Below are 12,233 nucleotides of genomic sequence, written 5' to 3'. Positions count from 1 at the left end.
ATCAACTTATCGGATCTGGTTTACACGCATGATTTCAACTTTCAGGAAAGTCAGACTGCAACATTTGCTTGGTTCGATGGGAATCAATATGATATTAGAACGATTAGCTAGATATATTGCGCTTCTGTCTGTGGAAGTGGTTGGCAGTCTAGCCATGTGGGCAGTTTTTTGAGTTTCAAGCTTGTGATCGGCATGTTCATGCCGCCCGAAGATGGTTCATGCAGGCAGCTTAGGAGCGCTGAGCAAAGATGGTCCGGCTGTCAGCTCGAGGTTGTCTTGGCTGCGAGCGAGGTATCGAAGAACACAGGTATGTCTCTACGACAACAACTTTTCAGCTCAGTTGTGTCGATATGCAAGCATGACGAGGAAAGGCTGAAACAAAAGCGACATGCAAGGAGATTGTGCAATGCTCGGTTGCAAAGCCATTGTATCACGAAGAAGCACGGCACAGCCCTAGAGCAGGTAGACAAGTGCAACAAGGATTTGTAGATATTTGAGAGGATTTGTGACATGTAGTGTCAGCATTGGCATGCAGATATAGATCCCTTCATCTCAGGCGAAGCAAGTCTTTTCTTCCGGTGAAGAAGAGTACAGCGGCGCCAGCCAGGGCGACGGGTACAGTGGTGGATACAACCCAGCCCAGCGTAGAGAGCAAGCCTCCACCATGTGAGTCGAAGTTCTTTGGCTTGACCTTGTTGCGCATTTCCATGGCTTTTGCGCTGTCGACAAACTCTCTGATCTGAGTGATCTTAGAGCCGTCTGGTGTGAAACGCAGCAGCATTATGCACTCGTTCTTCCATTGTCCCATGCCAGGCTTGTTCAGCTGACCGTCCATCAAGGCGTGAATGACTACGGCATTGTTGTCTTCGTCTTCGTAGATGTTTTGCGGGACCATGGCGAAAGTGGTGAAGATGGACGTGATGCCTTGAGCGTGGCCTCTGAACTCTTCTTTGGAGCGAGGAGGCATACCCAGCGAGGCGGGCAGGGCCTGGTGTGTGCAGTTGTCATCGAGGTGGGAAAGGATAGCGTCTGGTGAGAGCGAGCCATAGGCGTCGAGAAGCGAGTAGGCAGTGTTGAGCCGCGTTGATCTGGTTTCTGAGGCCATTGTATGTTGGTGATGACTTGAATTGTCCTCTGAAGGTACTGATGCAGATATGTATGGCGAAAAACTTCTACTGTATAATGCGGTGAAGAAGGCAGCACAGCATGGAACCTACAAAGTCAGGCCAGGTCAGTATCGCCGAGGTGAAGCATGTCTATGATCAACGTTTAATTCTCCGAAGCGCTGCATTTCGCACTACCGCGGCCATGTAGCACACACGTCTAAGCATAGATGGTCAAGGGAAATAGTTTGCAAGGAGGGCGATGGGGATCCGAGGATCGTCGCGCAAGCTTCGCGACAAAATCGAGCGCCGAAGCGTCGGACAACCACAACAAGACGCGCCCGCCCGGAATCTGCAGCAGACTCTCCAACCCTCCAACCATGTCCGTTCAATAGATGACGGGATTGCTGAACTCGAGGTCGAGCTTGGAGCAAGCATGTGATAAGGGTACTGCAACCATGTCCTTCGCCGGGCCTGCTATTTCTGCCTCTGCCCTGTTCTCTACGTCTTTTGCTCCTTGAATATACTCTTTGCACACAGATATCCACCATGTCTCGCGCCCTTCTCATCACCGGTGCCACTGGCAAGCAGGGTGGCTCAGTTATTGACGCCCTGCTCGAGCTCCCTAATGCTTCCGACTTTACCATTCTGGCAGTCACCAGAGACTCAAACAGCGGCAGCGCAAAGAAGCTTGCCGCGAGAGCATCAAACATCAAGCTCGTCGAGGGAAACCTTGATGATGTTCCTGCCCTTTTCGAAGCTGCCAAAAAAGTTGCCCAGCAACCAATCTGGGGCGTCTACTCTGTGCAAATCTCAATGGGCAAGGGCGTGACCTTCGAGGGCGAAGTCAAGCAGGGTACAGACCTTATTGACGAGAGTGTCAAGAACAATGTCCACCACTTCGTCTACAGCAGTGTAGAGCGTGGCGGTGACGAGAAGAGCTGGGACAATGCAACTCCTATTCCTCACTTCCAGACCAAGCAACTTATTGAGATCCACCTGCGCGACAAGGCTCAAGGTATGGGCTGGACCATCTTGAGACCCGTCGCTTTCATGGACAACCTACAACCGGGCTTCCCTACCAAGGTCTTCCTGACCGCCTTGCACAACCACCTTGGCGATACCAAGCCTCTACAATGGGTCGCTACCGCAGACATCGGCTTCTTCGCCGCACAGGCCTTCACCCACCCCGAGGAATGGAACCACAAAGCCCGCGGCCTGGCTGGTGACGAGCTTACCTTCCCTCAAATTTCAAAGGCTTTCGAAAACACAACCGGCTCCCCTGCAGGTACTACATTCTGGGGTCTTGGTTCTGTCTTGACTTACATGGTCGCCGAGCTTGGCCATATGATCGGCTGGTTTGCCTCTGATGGATACAAAGCCGACATTGCCAACCTGCGCTCCATCCACCCACAGATGATGAACATGGAGACATGGTTGAAGAAGAAGAGCGCCTTCACGACCAAATAGATTGTTCACGACGCTCGGCATCATCTGACCATCTTTTAGTGCATCCACGATCCAGTCTTAGTACGATGCGACTTGTTTGTTTTTGGTCTGGTCAAAGGTCTCTGGCGTTGTTTTGGGGCGGTTCATGGCAACGGGCGCGGAAACAAGCAGGCAAAAATACCAATATGGCATTCTTCAACCACTCCCAATTTCCTGTTCCCGTCCTGTCTTTTGCTGTGGAATGCCCACTTTCGTGGTCTAGTTCTTTGCAACGGCACGCTATACGGCGCTAATGAGGCGCTACTGGTATGCTTAAAACCAAGGCTTGAATCTCCGCTCACTCCGCACAGTGCACGTCCTCCTCAACGTCCCTCGAATTGTAATGACCTTGTTTTGATTGGCTGTTATTCTCAAAACATCGCTATTTGACTTCATGACCGTTCTCAGAAATTTCCCGCAACGTGCGCCGTCGTGCCCGATGCGTTCACGATCTACAAGATCAACGTTGGGTCACGCAGGGGCACTTGTCAAGTCTTCGAGTTTATTTCCATCCCTAACACAACACAGCCTCACACCAATACAACTCCTGAACGACCTGAGGTATGCGAAAGGCCAGGGAAATGTAAGTCGTTTTATGAGAAAGGTAAGGAGCATCATCAGGAATCGTTCGAGGAATCAATATGGCCACACGTTGGAGGAACGAACGGCTTCAGTGGATAAATGAATGAGGAAGGTTGCTTTCCCGCGTGTCATTCCTGTTCCTTATTCATGCGCCATTGACGTTGCTTGTGTCTTATTTCCGCGACTTAGCGGATGAAGCTAGATTTGGAATGGTCACAGACAACACGAGGAACGAGGAACGAGGAATGCTGAACCACATAAGCTCGAGACAACCCACCACTATTCCTTTCTTCTCGTTCATCCCACGTTCTTTTCACTCTACGACAATACACACATCCATCACTCTCTCACTATGCGTCCCTCCACTTTCGTTGCCGGCCTTGCTGCCGCTGCTGCTCCTGCTTTTGCCCAGAACATGTCCATCTGTGACAAGTACACCACTGCTCTCCTCAAGGAGAACACTGGCGAGAACCAATTGACCCTGTTGACCCTCCTCGTCAACACTGTTGTCATTGGTAACTACACCCAGCCCAACATGAACGCCGTCCCTGGTATCCTTGCCAAGGGTATGTACAACGGCACTGAGGTCAACCTCCTCCCTTACTTCAACGGTGGTCTTGCCTCTTCCAACCGCGGTGGTAGCTCTGGTGTCTCCATCAACTTCCTCGACGATGGCGGTGCCACTCCTCTCATGATGAACAAGCCCGCCAACGGCACTTCCTCCAACCAGTACAAGCTCTTGACCCACTTGTACCAGTACTTCGGTGCTCTCCTTGGCTGCTCTGCCACTGGCTTCCCCAGCTACGCTGGCTTCGGCTCTCAGGCCTCTGTTCACAGATTCATGGACCTCTCTGCTGCAGAGGTTGGCTACTTCATTGAGCAAGTTGCCCTCGCCGCCGCCTCGTTCGGCGTCAGCCAAGACGACATTGCTACTGTCGGCAAGGCCCTCAACTCCATCTTCAACGTCCGCTGCGCTCCCCCCACCACTGTCATCCCTGCTCAGGGTGCTCAGCTTCAGAGCATCTGCCAGGACGAGACCTGCCCTCTCGCCCCCATGCCTACCTGCGCCGCCTACCCTGCCACCATGAAGCCCGCCAAGGCCAACTCCACCATGTCTGGCTCTGGCTCCATGTCCAACGGCACCATGGGTGGCTCTGGCTCTATGGCCTCTGGCTCCATGACCGCCTCCGCTAAGCCCTCCGCTTACACTGGTGCCGCCGCCAAGGTTGGTGCCGGTGCTGCCGGTGTTTTGGCCCTTGCCGCCCTCGCTCTGTAAGCGGGTCTTGTGAAAAGGAAGACTGTTGTGTATGATGTGTCGACGAAGCTTTTAACATTTTTCGTATCTCTTGGGTTTTGTCGCGTCTTCATTTCTTGCAATATACCACGGAAAGGTCAATGTACTCTGTTAGTACTTTAATCATTAATCCACCACCATCTGAAAATTTCACTTCATACTTTGATTTTCTAGACTACCAAGTGATTTTGTCTTGTGCAACAAATGCGAGAGTACCTTCCTCCACATTTCGGGTTTGTTTGGAACGTCATTGTTAGGCACTCGCGTCGACTAAAACGCCAAGGCGTCGCTCACTGCCTCATTCGCGACTGCCAAATGATTGTTTTCTACCTTCACTTCGACATAAACAACAACCTTCATACAGTAGCTTTCTTCCAACCAGACTCATCATCAACGAGAAGTCTGGCTATCGTCAGATCGAACGTGTGCAACTCAACCTTGCCGCACTTTCCTCTGGCTCATCTCTTCACTACCCACATCCAATCCGTCTCCAACCATCGACTAATCGTCTTCGTGGAGCTGTGGAATTGTTTCAGCATTCGAACGCGTGTAACTCGACTTCGTCGCGCTTCACCCTGATCCCACCCCTTCACTTATCGACTTCAATCATCAACCAGACATTGGCGTCGAGCCAAATGCTCAGACTAGCACATTGACGCGTGCGGCTCAACTTCTTCACGCATCACGCCTAATCAACATCTTGACTACAAAGATCCTTCAACATGGCTCTTTCTCCTCAGCATCAAGGCGCCATTGGCTTTGACACACTACCGCCTGAGATACAGCAAGAGATCTGCAACTACCTTGCTGGTGACAGAGCTTCACTCTTCGCTGCCATTAGGGTGAGTAGAGCCTGCTACAACTGTTGCATTGGCATGCTATGGCGCAACTCCACCCAAAAAGGGCTGGCCAAAGCCTCAACACATGCTCGACGACAATACTATGCCAACATGATCTACGATTGGAACCTGAATCACGGTCGCGCCTGGAAGATGTTCGATCGACTTGAATTTCCCTTACTCGAAAGTATCACCTTCTCGGGAGGCGGTCTTTCGAATGTGCAACTACGTCGCTGTTTAGAGATGGGGCTGCAGACGCTACGCTATAATCGGTGTGAGTTTGACGCAACTATCTTGGAGCTGATCGCAACGTACTGCACGCAGCTTCGGGAACTCGAAGTAACATTCCCAACCACGCACAAGATCACCCCCAGTCAATTTACAAAATTTGTGCAGAGTTTTTCAGATCTACAGTGTCTTCGACTGCATGGTATACGGAGGTACATTATGAATGAAGTGTTCAAATGGCAGAGTCCTTTGGTCGCTCAACTCGAAGAATTAGCCCTGACAGGATATTGGGATTCGAATGATTATTATCCAACCACCGTTGCGGAATGCCTGTTTCGCAACAATTTCCTCGAACGCTGCACCGGCTTGCGCGAGCTTCGTGTGGATGGCGGTGAAGGATTTTCTGTGCGCACCTTTGCTCGGTTGTCATCTTTCGACTCGCTCGAAGTTTTCTACATCGACGGATGGATTGATGACATTGTTGCTGACCAGCTCGAAGCGCAGTTTTTCTACAAGCACAACCCATATCCATTCCCAAGTCTTCGAGAGTTTTCTATGCAAGGCGTGTCTCTGGCGGTCAACGCTCTTCTATCCAGCGCTCCTCGTACTCTACTTAAGCTGAGCCTTGAAGTCGATGATGGTGGTGCCGGTATTCGCTCAACGATTAGCCGCCTTTCGAATCTTGTCAGCCTGAGCGTCACTTTCAGTTTCTTCGGAGAAGTCTTTCGGGAAGATCTGGACTGTATCTCGGCCCTGTCAAACCTACAGGAGCTTCGTATCGACAAGAAAGCGGTCAATAACCCCGGTTTTGTGTCTATTAACTGCTCCTGGCTCACAGATCAATACTTTCGAAGCTGGATTGCAAAGCTCCGTCAGCTTCGCATCTTGCGTTTGGCGCTTTCTGGCTTTCCGTCCGCCTCAATCACCCAGGCTTGTCTACAGTCCCTTTCTGACAGCTGTCCATTGTTAGCTGATTGTCAACTCATGTGGGAACATGATCTGAATGTATGGACAAGCCTTGAAGCGCCTTTGTTTCCCAATCTCGAAGTTTTCCACCTCGGACAAGTCAAGGATCATGGCCACAACCAAGGTAAAGCAGCGATCGACAAGGTTGCTACAAGAGACGTGAAGGTGATTCAGAACCTTGCTCCTAGCCTCAGAAGGTTCTTCATCGAATCTGTACGCCCGCACGAGAAGGCTCTGATGACTATCTTCAAGGCAGGCGTTTGACCTTTTGTGCACCACTTTACCCTCTCATCCGCTATACTCCTGGCTCTTATGGTTTTTTCCCATCCCTGTCCGAGATCGGCTATGTTTCTCTTATTCATATGTTCACTATGAGCGCACGAGAGAAGCAAGCGGCCTTCTCCATCATTGCGGTTATCACCCACCTTCTCAATGCTCATCTTTGCTTCAGTATAGATCAGTACCAATCAAGTAGTCATAAATCACACTTCGCTATTCATGAATCCTTACCTCGCGATGATATTCCCAAGAAAAAAAAAAAAAAAAAACCATTCGTGTTATAAATCTTGTCGGTTGAGAGCGAGCAATACAAGACTTTGTTAAAACGCTCCTAAGTGTTTTGCCTCTCTACCTAGTCCCTTTTGTCATATACATCGACACTAATGTGTGATGAGATTCATTCCGACTTCTTCAGCGTCTGGTCCGAACTTCAAATATCCGAAGTGTCCTTCCAAGTTGTTGAGTGGTTATGTTGACACAGTCTTCCGTTCTCCTGGTTTCCAGCGGTGTGTAATACTGCAGCGGAGCCGGGATATTAGATACTCTTTGTTCTTCTTGACCAATTTCTTGACGTTTCTGTGATAATTACCCAACAAGATTTTTATATGCTCAGTTTGTGACTTGTTATTAGAAACAGCTGCCAACCATGATGGTGCAACATTATGAGCAGGAATCGAACCTGCGACCTTCTGAGGATTTCTTGGCCATAGGCAACAACATTTAGCTCCCACGTGCCGAAAACTCTTGGGTGTGATAGCCTTACATCACCACAGCTTTTTTGCTTGACAGGCGACGGTGAGCTGGCGGGATATGTAGGTGAGTATGTTTGAGCGGTGGTGATGGGGTCGGTAGATGTCAGCGTGGTTTGGTGAAGCTTTAGTGGGTTTCGATTGAAAACTGCGATGTTGAAGGGTATTCGGTTGTGAGATCGTGATATGAGTCTGGTATGCTTGTGTAGATAAACTGGAGGTTCGTGTTGCGACGGAGGGAAGTGGTGGGTTTCCTTTTGTACCGACTCGCCCTTTTCAATCCAAGGCAATGAAAAGTTAGGTCTCTGTTCGTCTGACGTTGTATCATCTATCGGCCAAGGTGTGTACGATCCAAGCATATCGGACCAAGTCTTGGGATGACATCGGAGCAGGTTGGGTTGGCGATCTGGTCTTTATCGATGATTGACAGAGAGCTTGACTCCGCTGGATCAGAGGTCGAGGCAAGAGACTGAAGCTGCCACACTTGCGTTCCTGCTCTTCTCAATTTGCTTCCTTGGTCTCGCACTCAAACGTGTATAGTACCGAGGAAGAGAAAGGCAGTCGTCTCCATGCGAGGATTTCAAGGTGAATGCAACGTGAGTGCACATGGGCGATGATCGAGATAGACAGGTGTCGGCTAGTTGAAGACGGCGGATGTTTCTTGTGGACGATCAGTGTTGAGGGCAGGATCATCTCAAGCTCACACGGTGAGACCTCAGTCGTCGTCTTCTTGACGTAATCTCTTGGTTTGCAGTAACCGTCAAAGTGTGTTCCGGAGTCAATTCATCGCTCGCGGTCGAAGTCGACTGCAACTCCTGCTCCTGCAATGTCACAACCACATCTTTGCTGGCCGTCGTATTAGTCGAACTAGACTCAGCCATCCCAATCCACTGACCAGCTCCCTTCCAAACAGCAGCAGCAACTTTCGATCCATAATCGTAGTAACTTCCTCCTTCGGGATCAATGCTCACATCATCATAGTTGGGAGCCGTTACCAAGAATTTCGTCGTAAAGCCATAGAGAACAGTAATTGCGATGATGATCGTGACGAAGAGAATAGCTTTTCTAGCAAGACAATCGCACTTCATGGTTGAAGTTGTGTTTTTGATAACTCCTTCTTTCCTTGAAGAAGGAGAATGGAAGACCCACCTTGAGCTTTAGACATTTCTAGTTTTGAATGAATGAGAGCTGCTTCGGTGATTGCAAACGCCCCAGCGTCCGTGTACAGGAGATAGAGCCATTGGCATTAATAACGCACGTAGAAAGTGGAAAGAATGCGAGATTGCGATGCTGAGAAAGGGCTGAGCAGGGCTAATTTTGTGCATTGTCGAATTGCTTGCATAAATGGTTGCATAAGCCCCAGAGTCGAAAGTGGCGCGTGAGAGCGATGACGTTGATGACGCTGCTCTCGATGCAATGAATATCAATAGAGACGACCATCTCACTCTTTCCTTAACCCTTACTACTTCTGCCAAACAACTTCAAAGCAAGCAAACACTTGAACTATAACCCCATATACCACACATATCAAAATGTCGGACAACACTCAACAACAACCCAGCCTCATCGGTGGCCACGCTCAATACGTCAAGGGCGCAGCAGAGGTAAGTCATCTTCAATCTCAAACCACTCCTAGAGCTCGCATCTGACACCAATTCCAGGGCGTCATCGGCAGCGTCACCGGTAACGCAGCATGGCAGCAAAGCGGCGAGACCGACAAGCAAGGCGGCATCGACGCCATGAAGGCTGCAAGCGAGAACCGCGATCCCGCCACCGATGGTTACGGCAAGGTTGAAGAGGTGGCTGGAAAGCTCTCTGGTTGCGAGGGTATGGAGAAGGAGGGTGCCATGTCGGCCAAGAAGGAGTAAACAACCAAGAAGAAGAGCTATGAAAGAAGAAGGCAGGGTTGTAAGATCATCATACCCTTTTGTCACGAGGATGAAGTTATGAAATCCAGCATATGCATTGTCGACAAGACCCACAAATTGCCCTCGCTGTGTGACGCTGTTGACCAGAATCGCGTAAATGTCTCTTTGCGTAAGAAGTAGTTTGACAATGGAAGGGGAGTGTGAGAGACTAAGGGCTGCTCTTGCTTGCTCGCTCTTTTCCCTCCTTGACCCATGCCCTAATCATGAAGCCAAACCTCGCTACGGCTGGACAGATAACCCCTCACCCGATCTATCCAACTTCAACAAAACATGAAGGAAACATAAGCAGCCTTTGCTCTGAACGATACGTTTGCGACCAGTGGAGATGGTGAAGATGGTGAAGATGGTGGGGTGACTGACACTGTGCTTGTCGTTGGCTGTCACGTTCACCAGTTTCAGGACATCCCACTACCGCAGGAGTCAGTCGCCAACATGCTTCTAGAAGACACAAATTCCGTTGAATCGTGCCCATTCACGTGTGTCAAAAGTGCATTCACAAACAGTATGCAGGGCAAAGGGGAGATCCAGGAGGCTGAAAAGACCAAGCTTCTGTGGGGGCGGTGGTGTGTTTCAGCAGGCTGATTTAACAAAGCATGGGCCCCTTTCGCATATCCAAGTCCTCGATACCAATCGAAGTACCTGTACTTTGGCATGTGATTGTGGATACAATTTTTCTGGAAAGATGAGGGCTTCGAAAAGGTGCAAGGAAGTCGCATACGTGAGGAACGAGCCTGGTAAGCGGTCTGTTTCACGTCCGCTAAAGGCTTGAAGAATGTATTGGTGACTAGAGGTCCAGAGGCCGCCACCATCATGGGCTTGAGACGTGGGCTCCACCTCTGCGATCGATTATCCAGAGTGTACGCGTCTGAACGATACGGGATGGTGTGATATGGCCGAAACAGGTGGCAGACAGCGAAGTGGAAGAGGTGTTCCGTGTGGACTTGTTTGACTTGTTAAGACTTGTGTCAGATCTAGATCTTAATCATCTATGAAGCGCCAGACATGCTCGTTCGTTTCCAAAGGACGAAACCAGAAAAACAGCAGAAACCTCAATGTTGCAGCACCCATATCGCTCCATGCCCGAAACGCCAAAATGCTCATGTCAGCCCGAAGAGACGTAGCCAGGCTTGACGGGAATCAAACAAGAAAACAGATTTTCATCAAATGCCAAGTGCAAGCTTGGCCCTCTCGTAGGCAAAGAAGCTGGTGGCGGTCATAGGGATGACTTTCATATAACCGATACTTAGACCTACAAAGAAGCCTTTGAAGCCAGTGGTGCGGAAGATGCGTCCAGCAACTTCCATCATGCCCAGACGGTGGCCATCGCCGACCACGCCACCTACTTGCATGCGTCTTCGTATGACTTCTAGCGGGTATGATACGGTTTGCGACACGAACCCAGCAAAGCCACCAGTTGTTAGTTCCGCCCAGTATTTGAGCGGCACCGGCTTGTTGGGATCGCGCTTGGTCGATTGTTCAGATGCGGGGAGTGTAGTGTATTTTGCAATGCGTGGATGTCGCATGAAATCGCCAGCTGTATCGTGGGTGAGGAAGGAGCAGCCGGCGTATGGGAGCATGCCCCAGAGGGTGGGTGTGAAGCCTCTAAAGAAATTGACCATGCCCGATGCAGGCGTCGCTCTGTTCAAGGCAGCAGAGGTGACGGATATTGATGAAGTAGCGGCACGGGTGACCGAGGACGTGTCTACATGCTGGGTAGCTGAGCCAACGGGCGGTGGGTGTTCGTGGTAGATTGTTTTGCAGATTTCTCTCAGACTAGTCCTGTGATTTGTTTTTGTCTCGAAGGCCAGCCGTACGCGGATAACTTCGAGCGGGTAGGTGAAGCAGACGGAGATAGTGCCAGCCAAGCTGCCACTGAGAAGTCGGCGAATGGGAGTCTCTTTGTCTTTATTCGGAATGATGACAGCGCGGATTTGCTCATAGGCGAGGAACTTGATACCGGCGTAGGGAAATATTCGGAGCAAGGTTGCTGAATGGCCACGAAAGAGACCTCGCGTGCCCTCGTTGTTGTGGATGTCGCGCATGGCTCTGAAGAAGCCAAACCATGAGCCCGTGTACTTTGCATATTGGGGACTTGAAGCCTGGAACAGGATCTTGACGCGATCTAGCGGGCCTACTACAGTCTTTGCCTATGTTGTGTGTGAGTAGAGGGCGAAAATGTGGGAGCGAAAATGACGTACGGCGCATCCGGCTATGCCACCAGCCAACCCGCTACGCAGAATATAGTCCCAGCTCTGCTTGTTGCCATGGGATTTTGTCTGAGGTGAGGAGGAAGGCGTCACGCGGCGAGAGTCCATTGTGTGTTCGGGGGCATGGTTGCCGCTGATGGCGAGGCTCGCCGGCATCAATTCAAAAGATGTTGTTCTTTGTCTTGCGGGGTGTGGACAGTCATTCGGCGGCAGCACTTCTGTTGGAGTTGGTGGATTCTGAATCTTTGAAGTCGGACGCAGACGAGAGCAGGTTGCGCAACAGTAGACAGGCGGAAGAGCGGCACGTGAAAAGAGTCGATAGTAGGTAGTCGTAGTAGGAGTATGCACAAAATAGAGACGATGACCAAAGTCTCTGGTGTGTGGAGAGAGAGAAAGTGACGCTTCCCGCATTTGCCGAGGTTCCTACCGTTTGTCCTCCGCCTCGACCCAATTCTAGGCCCGACACTTGGAAAGTCCTCCACAAAGCCGCTCTTGCTGCAACAAAAATCAATTAACGAACTCGCTCGCACCTTCCATCGTATATCAATCCCAATCTTGCAGTCTCAAATT

General features: G+C 50.4%; 7 protein-coding genes across 7 annotated transcripts; 4 read left to right on the top strand and 3 right to left on the bottom strand.

The window, feature by feature from the left end:
* Positions 1-697: 697 nt before the first annotated feature.
* Positions 698-1,072, bottom strand: M437DRAFT_11162 (uncharacterized protein; the record flags this gene model as incomplete). The annotated part of the gene is made up of 1 exon (XM_041018597.1): positions 698-1,072. A coding segment is annotated over one exon (375 nt), but the record flags the coding sequence as incomplete, so codon positions are not given.
* A 580-nt stretch (positions 1,073-1,652) lies between these two features.
* M437DRAFT_88294 (NAD(P)-binding protein) lies at positions 1,653-2,573 on the top strand (the record flags this gene model as incomplete). The annotated part of the gene is made up of 1 exon (XM_041028794.1): positions 1,653-2,573. One exon carries the CDS (start codon positions 1,653-1,655, stop codon positions 2,571-2,573), a length of 921 nt encoding a protein of 306 aa, XP_040875781.1.
* A 952-nt stretch (positions 2,574-3,525) lies between these two features.
* On the top strand, positions 3,526-4,449 carry M437DRAFT_58737 (uncharacterized protein; the record flags this gene model as incomplete). Its single annotated transcript, XM_041023444.1, has 1 exon — positions 3,526-4,449. One exon carries the CDS (start codon positions 3,526-3,528, stop codon positions 4,447-4,449), a length of 924 nt encoding a protein of 307 aa, XP_040875780.1.
* Positions 4,450-5,189: 740 nt separating this feature from the next.
* M437DRAFT_78768 (uncharacterized protein) lies at positions 5,190-6,764 on the top strand (the record flags this gene model as incomplete). The annotated part of the gene is made up of 1 exon (XM_041027048.1): positions 5,190-6,764. One exon carries the CDS (start codon positions 5,190-5,192, stop codon positions 6,762-6,764), a length of 1,575 nt encoding a protein of 524 aa, XP_040875779.1.
* Positions 6,765-8,217: 1,453 nt separating this feature from the next.
* On the bottom strand, positions 8,218-8,625 carry M437DRAFT_58790 (uncharacterized protein; the record flags this gene model as incomplete). Its single annotated transcript, XM_041023458.1, has 1 exon — positions 8,218-8,625. A coding segment is annotated over one exon (408 nt), but the record flags the coding sequence as incomplete, so codon positions are not given.
* Positions 8,626-9,060: 435 nt separating this feature from the next.
* M437DRAFT_58581 (uncharacterized protein) lies at positions 9,061-9,396 on the top strand (the record flags this gene model as incomplete). Its single annotated transcript, XM_041023421.1, has 2 exons — positions 9,061-9,132; positions 9,190-9,396. 2 exons carry the CDS (start codon positions 9,061-9,063, stop codon positions 9,394-9,396), a joined length of 279 nt encoding a protein of 92 aa, XP_040875777.1.
* Positions 9,397-10,616: 1,220 nt separating this feature from the next.
* M437DRAFT_58615 (mitochondrial carrier) lies at positions 10,617-11,771 on the bottom strand (the record flags this gene model as incomplete). Its single annotated transcript, XM_041023425.1, has 2 exons — positions 10,617-11,603; positions 11,655-11,771. The coding sequence occupies 2 exons, from the start codon at positions 11,769-11,771 to the stop codon at positions 10,617-10,619; spliced, it is 1,104 nt and encodes a 367-aa protein (XP_040875776.1).
* Between the last annotated feature and the right edge of the window lie 462 nt (positions 11,772-12,233).

The sequence above is a fragment of the Aureobasidium melanogenum genome (assembly GCF_000721775.1).
Source record: "Aureobasidium melanogenum CBS 110374 unplaced genomic scaffold scaffold_29, whole genome shotgun sequence".
Taxonomy (NCBI): Eukaryota; Fungi; Ascomycota; class Dothideomycetes; order Dothideales; family Saccotheciaceae; genus Aureobasidium; species Aureobasidium melanogenum.
The sequence above is the reverse complement of the archived record's forward strand: the minus strand, read 5'-3'. Positions and strand labels throughout refer to the sequence as shown.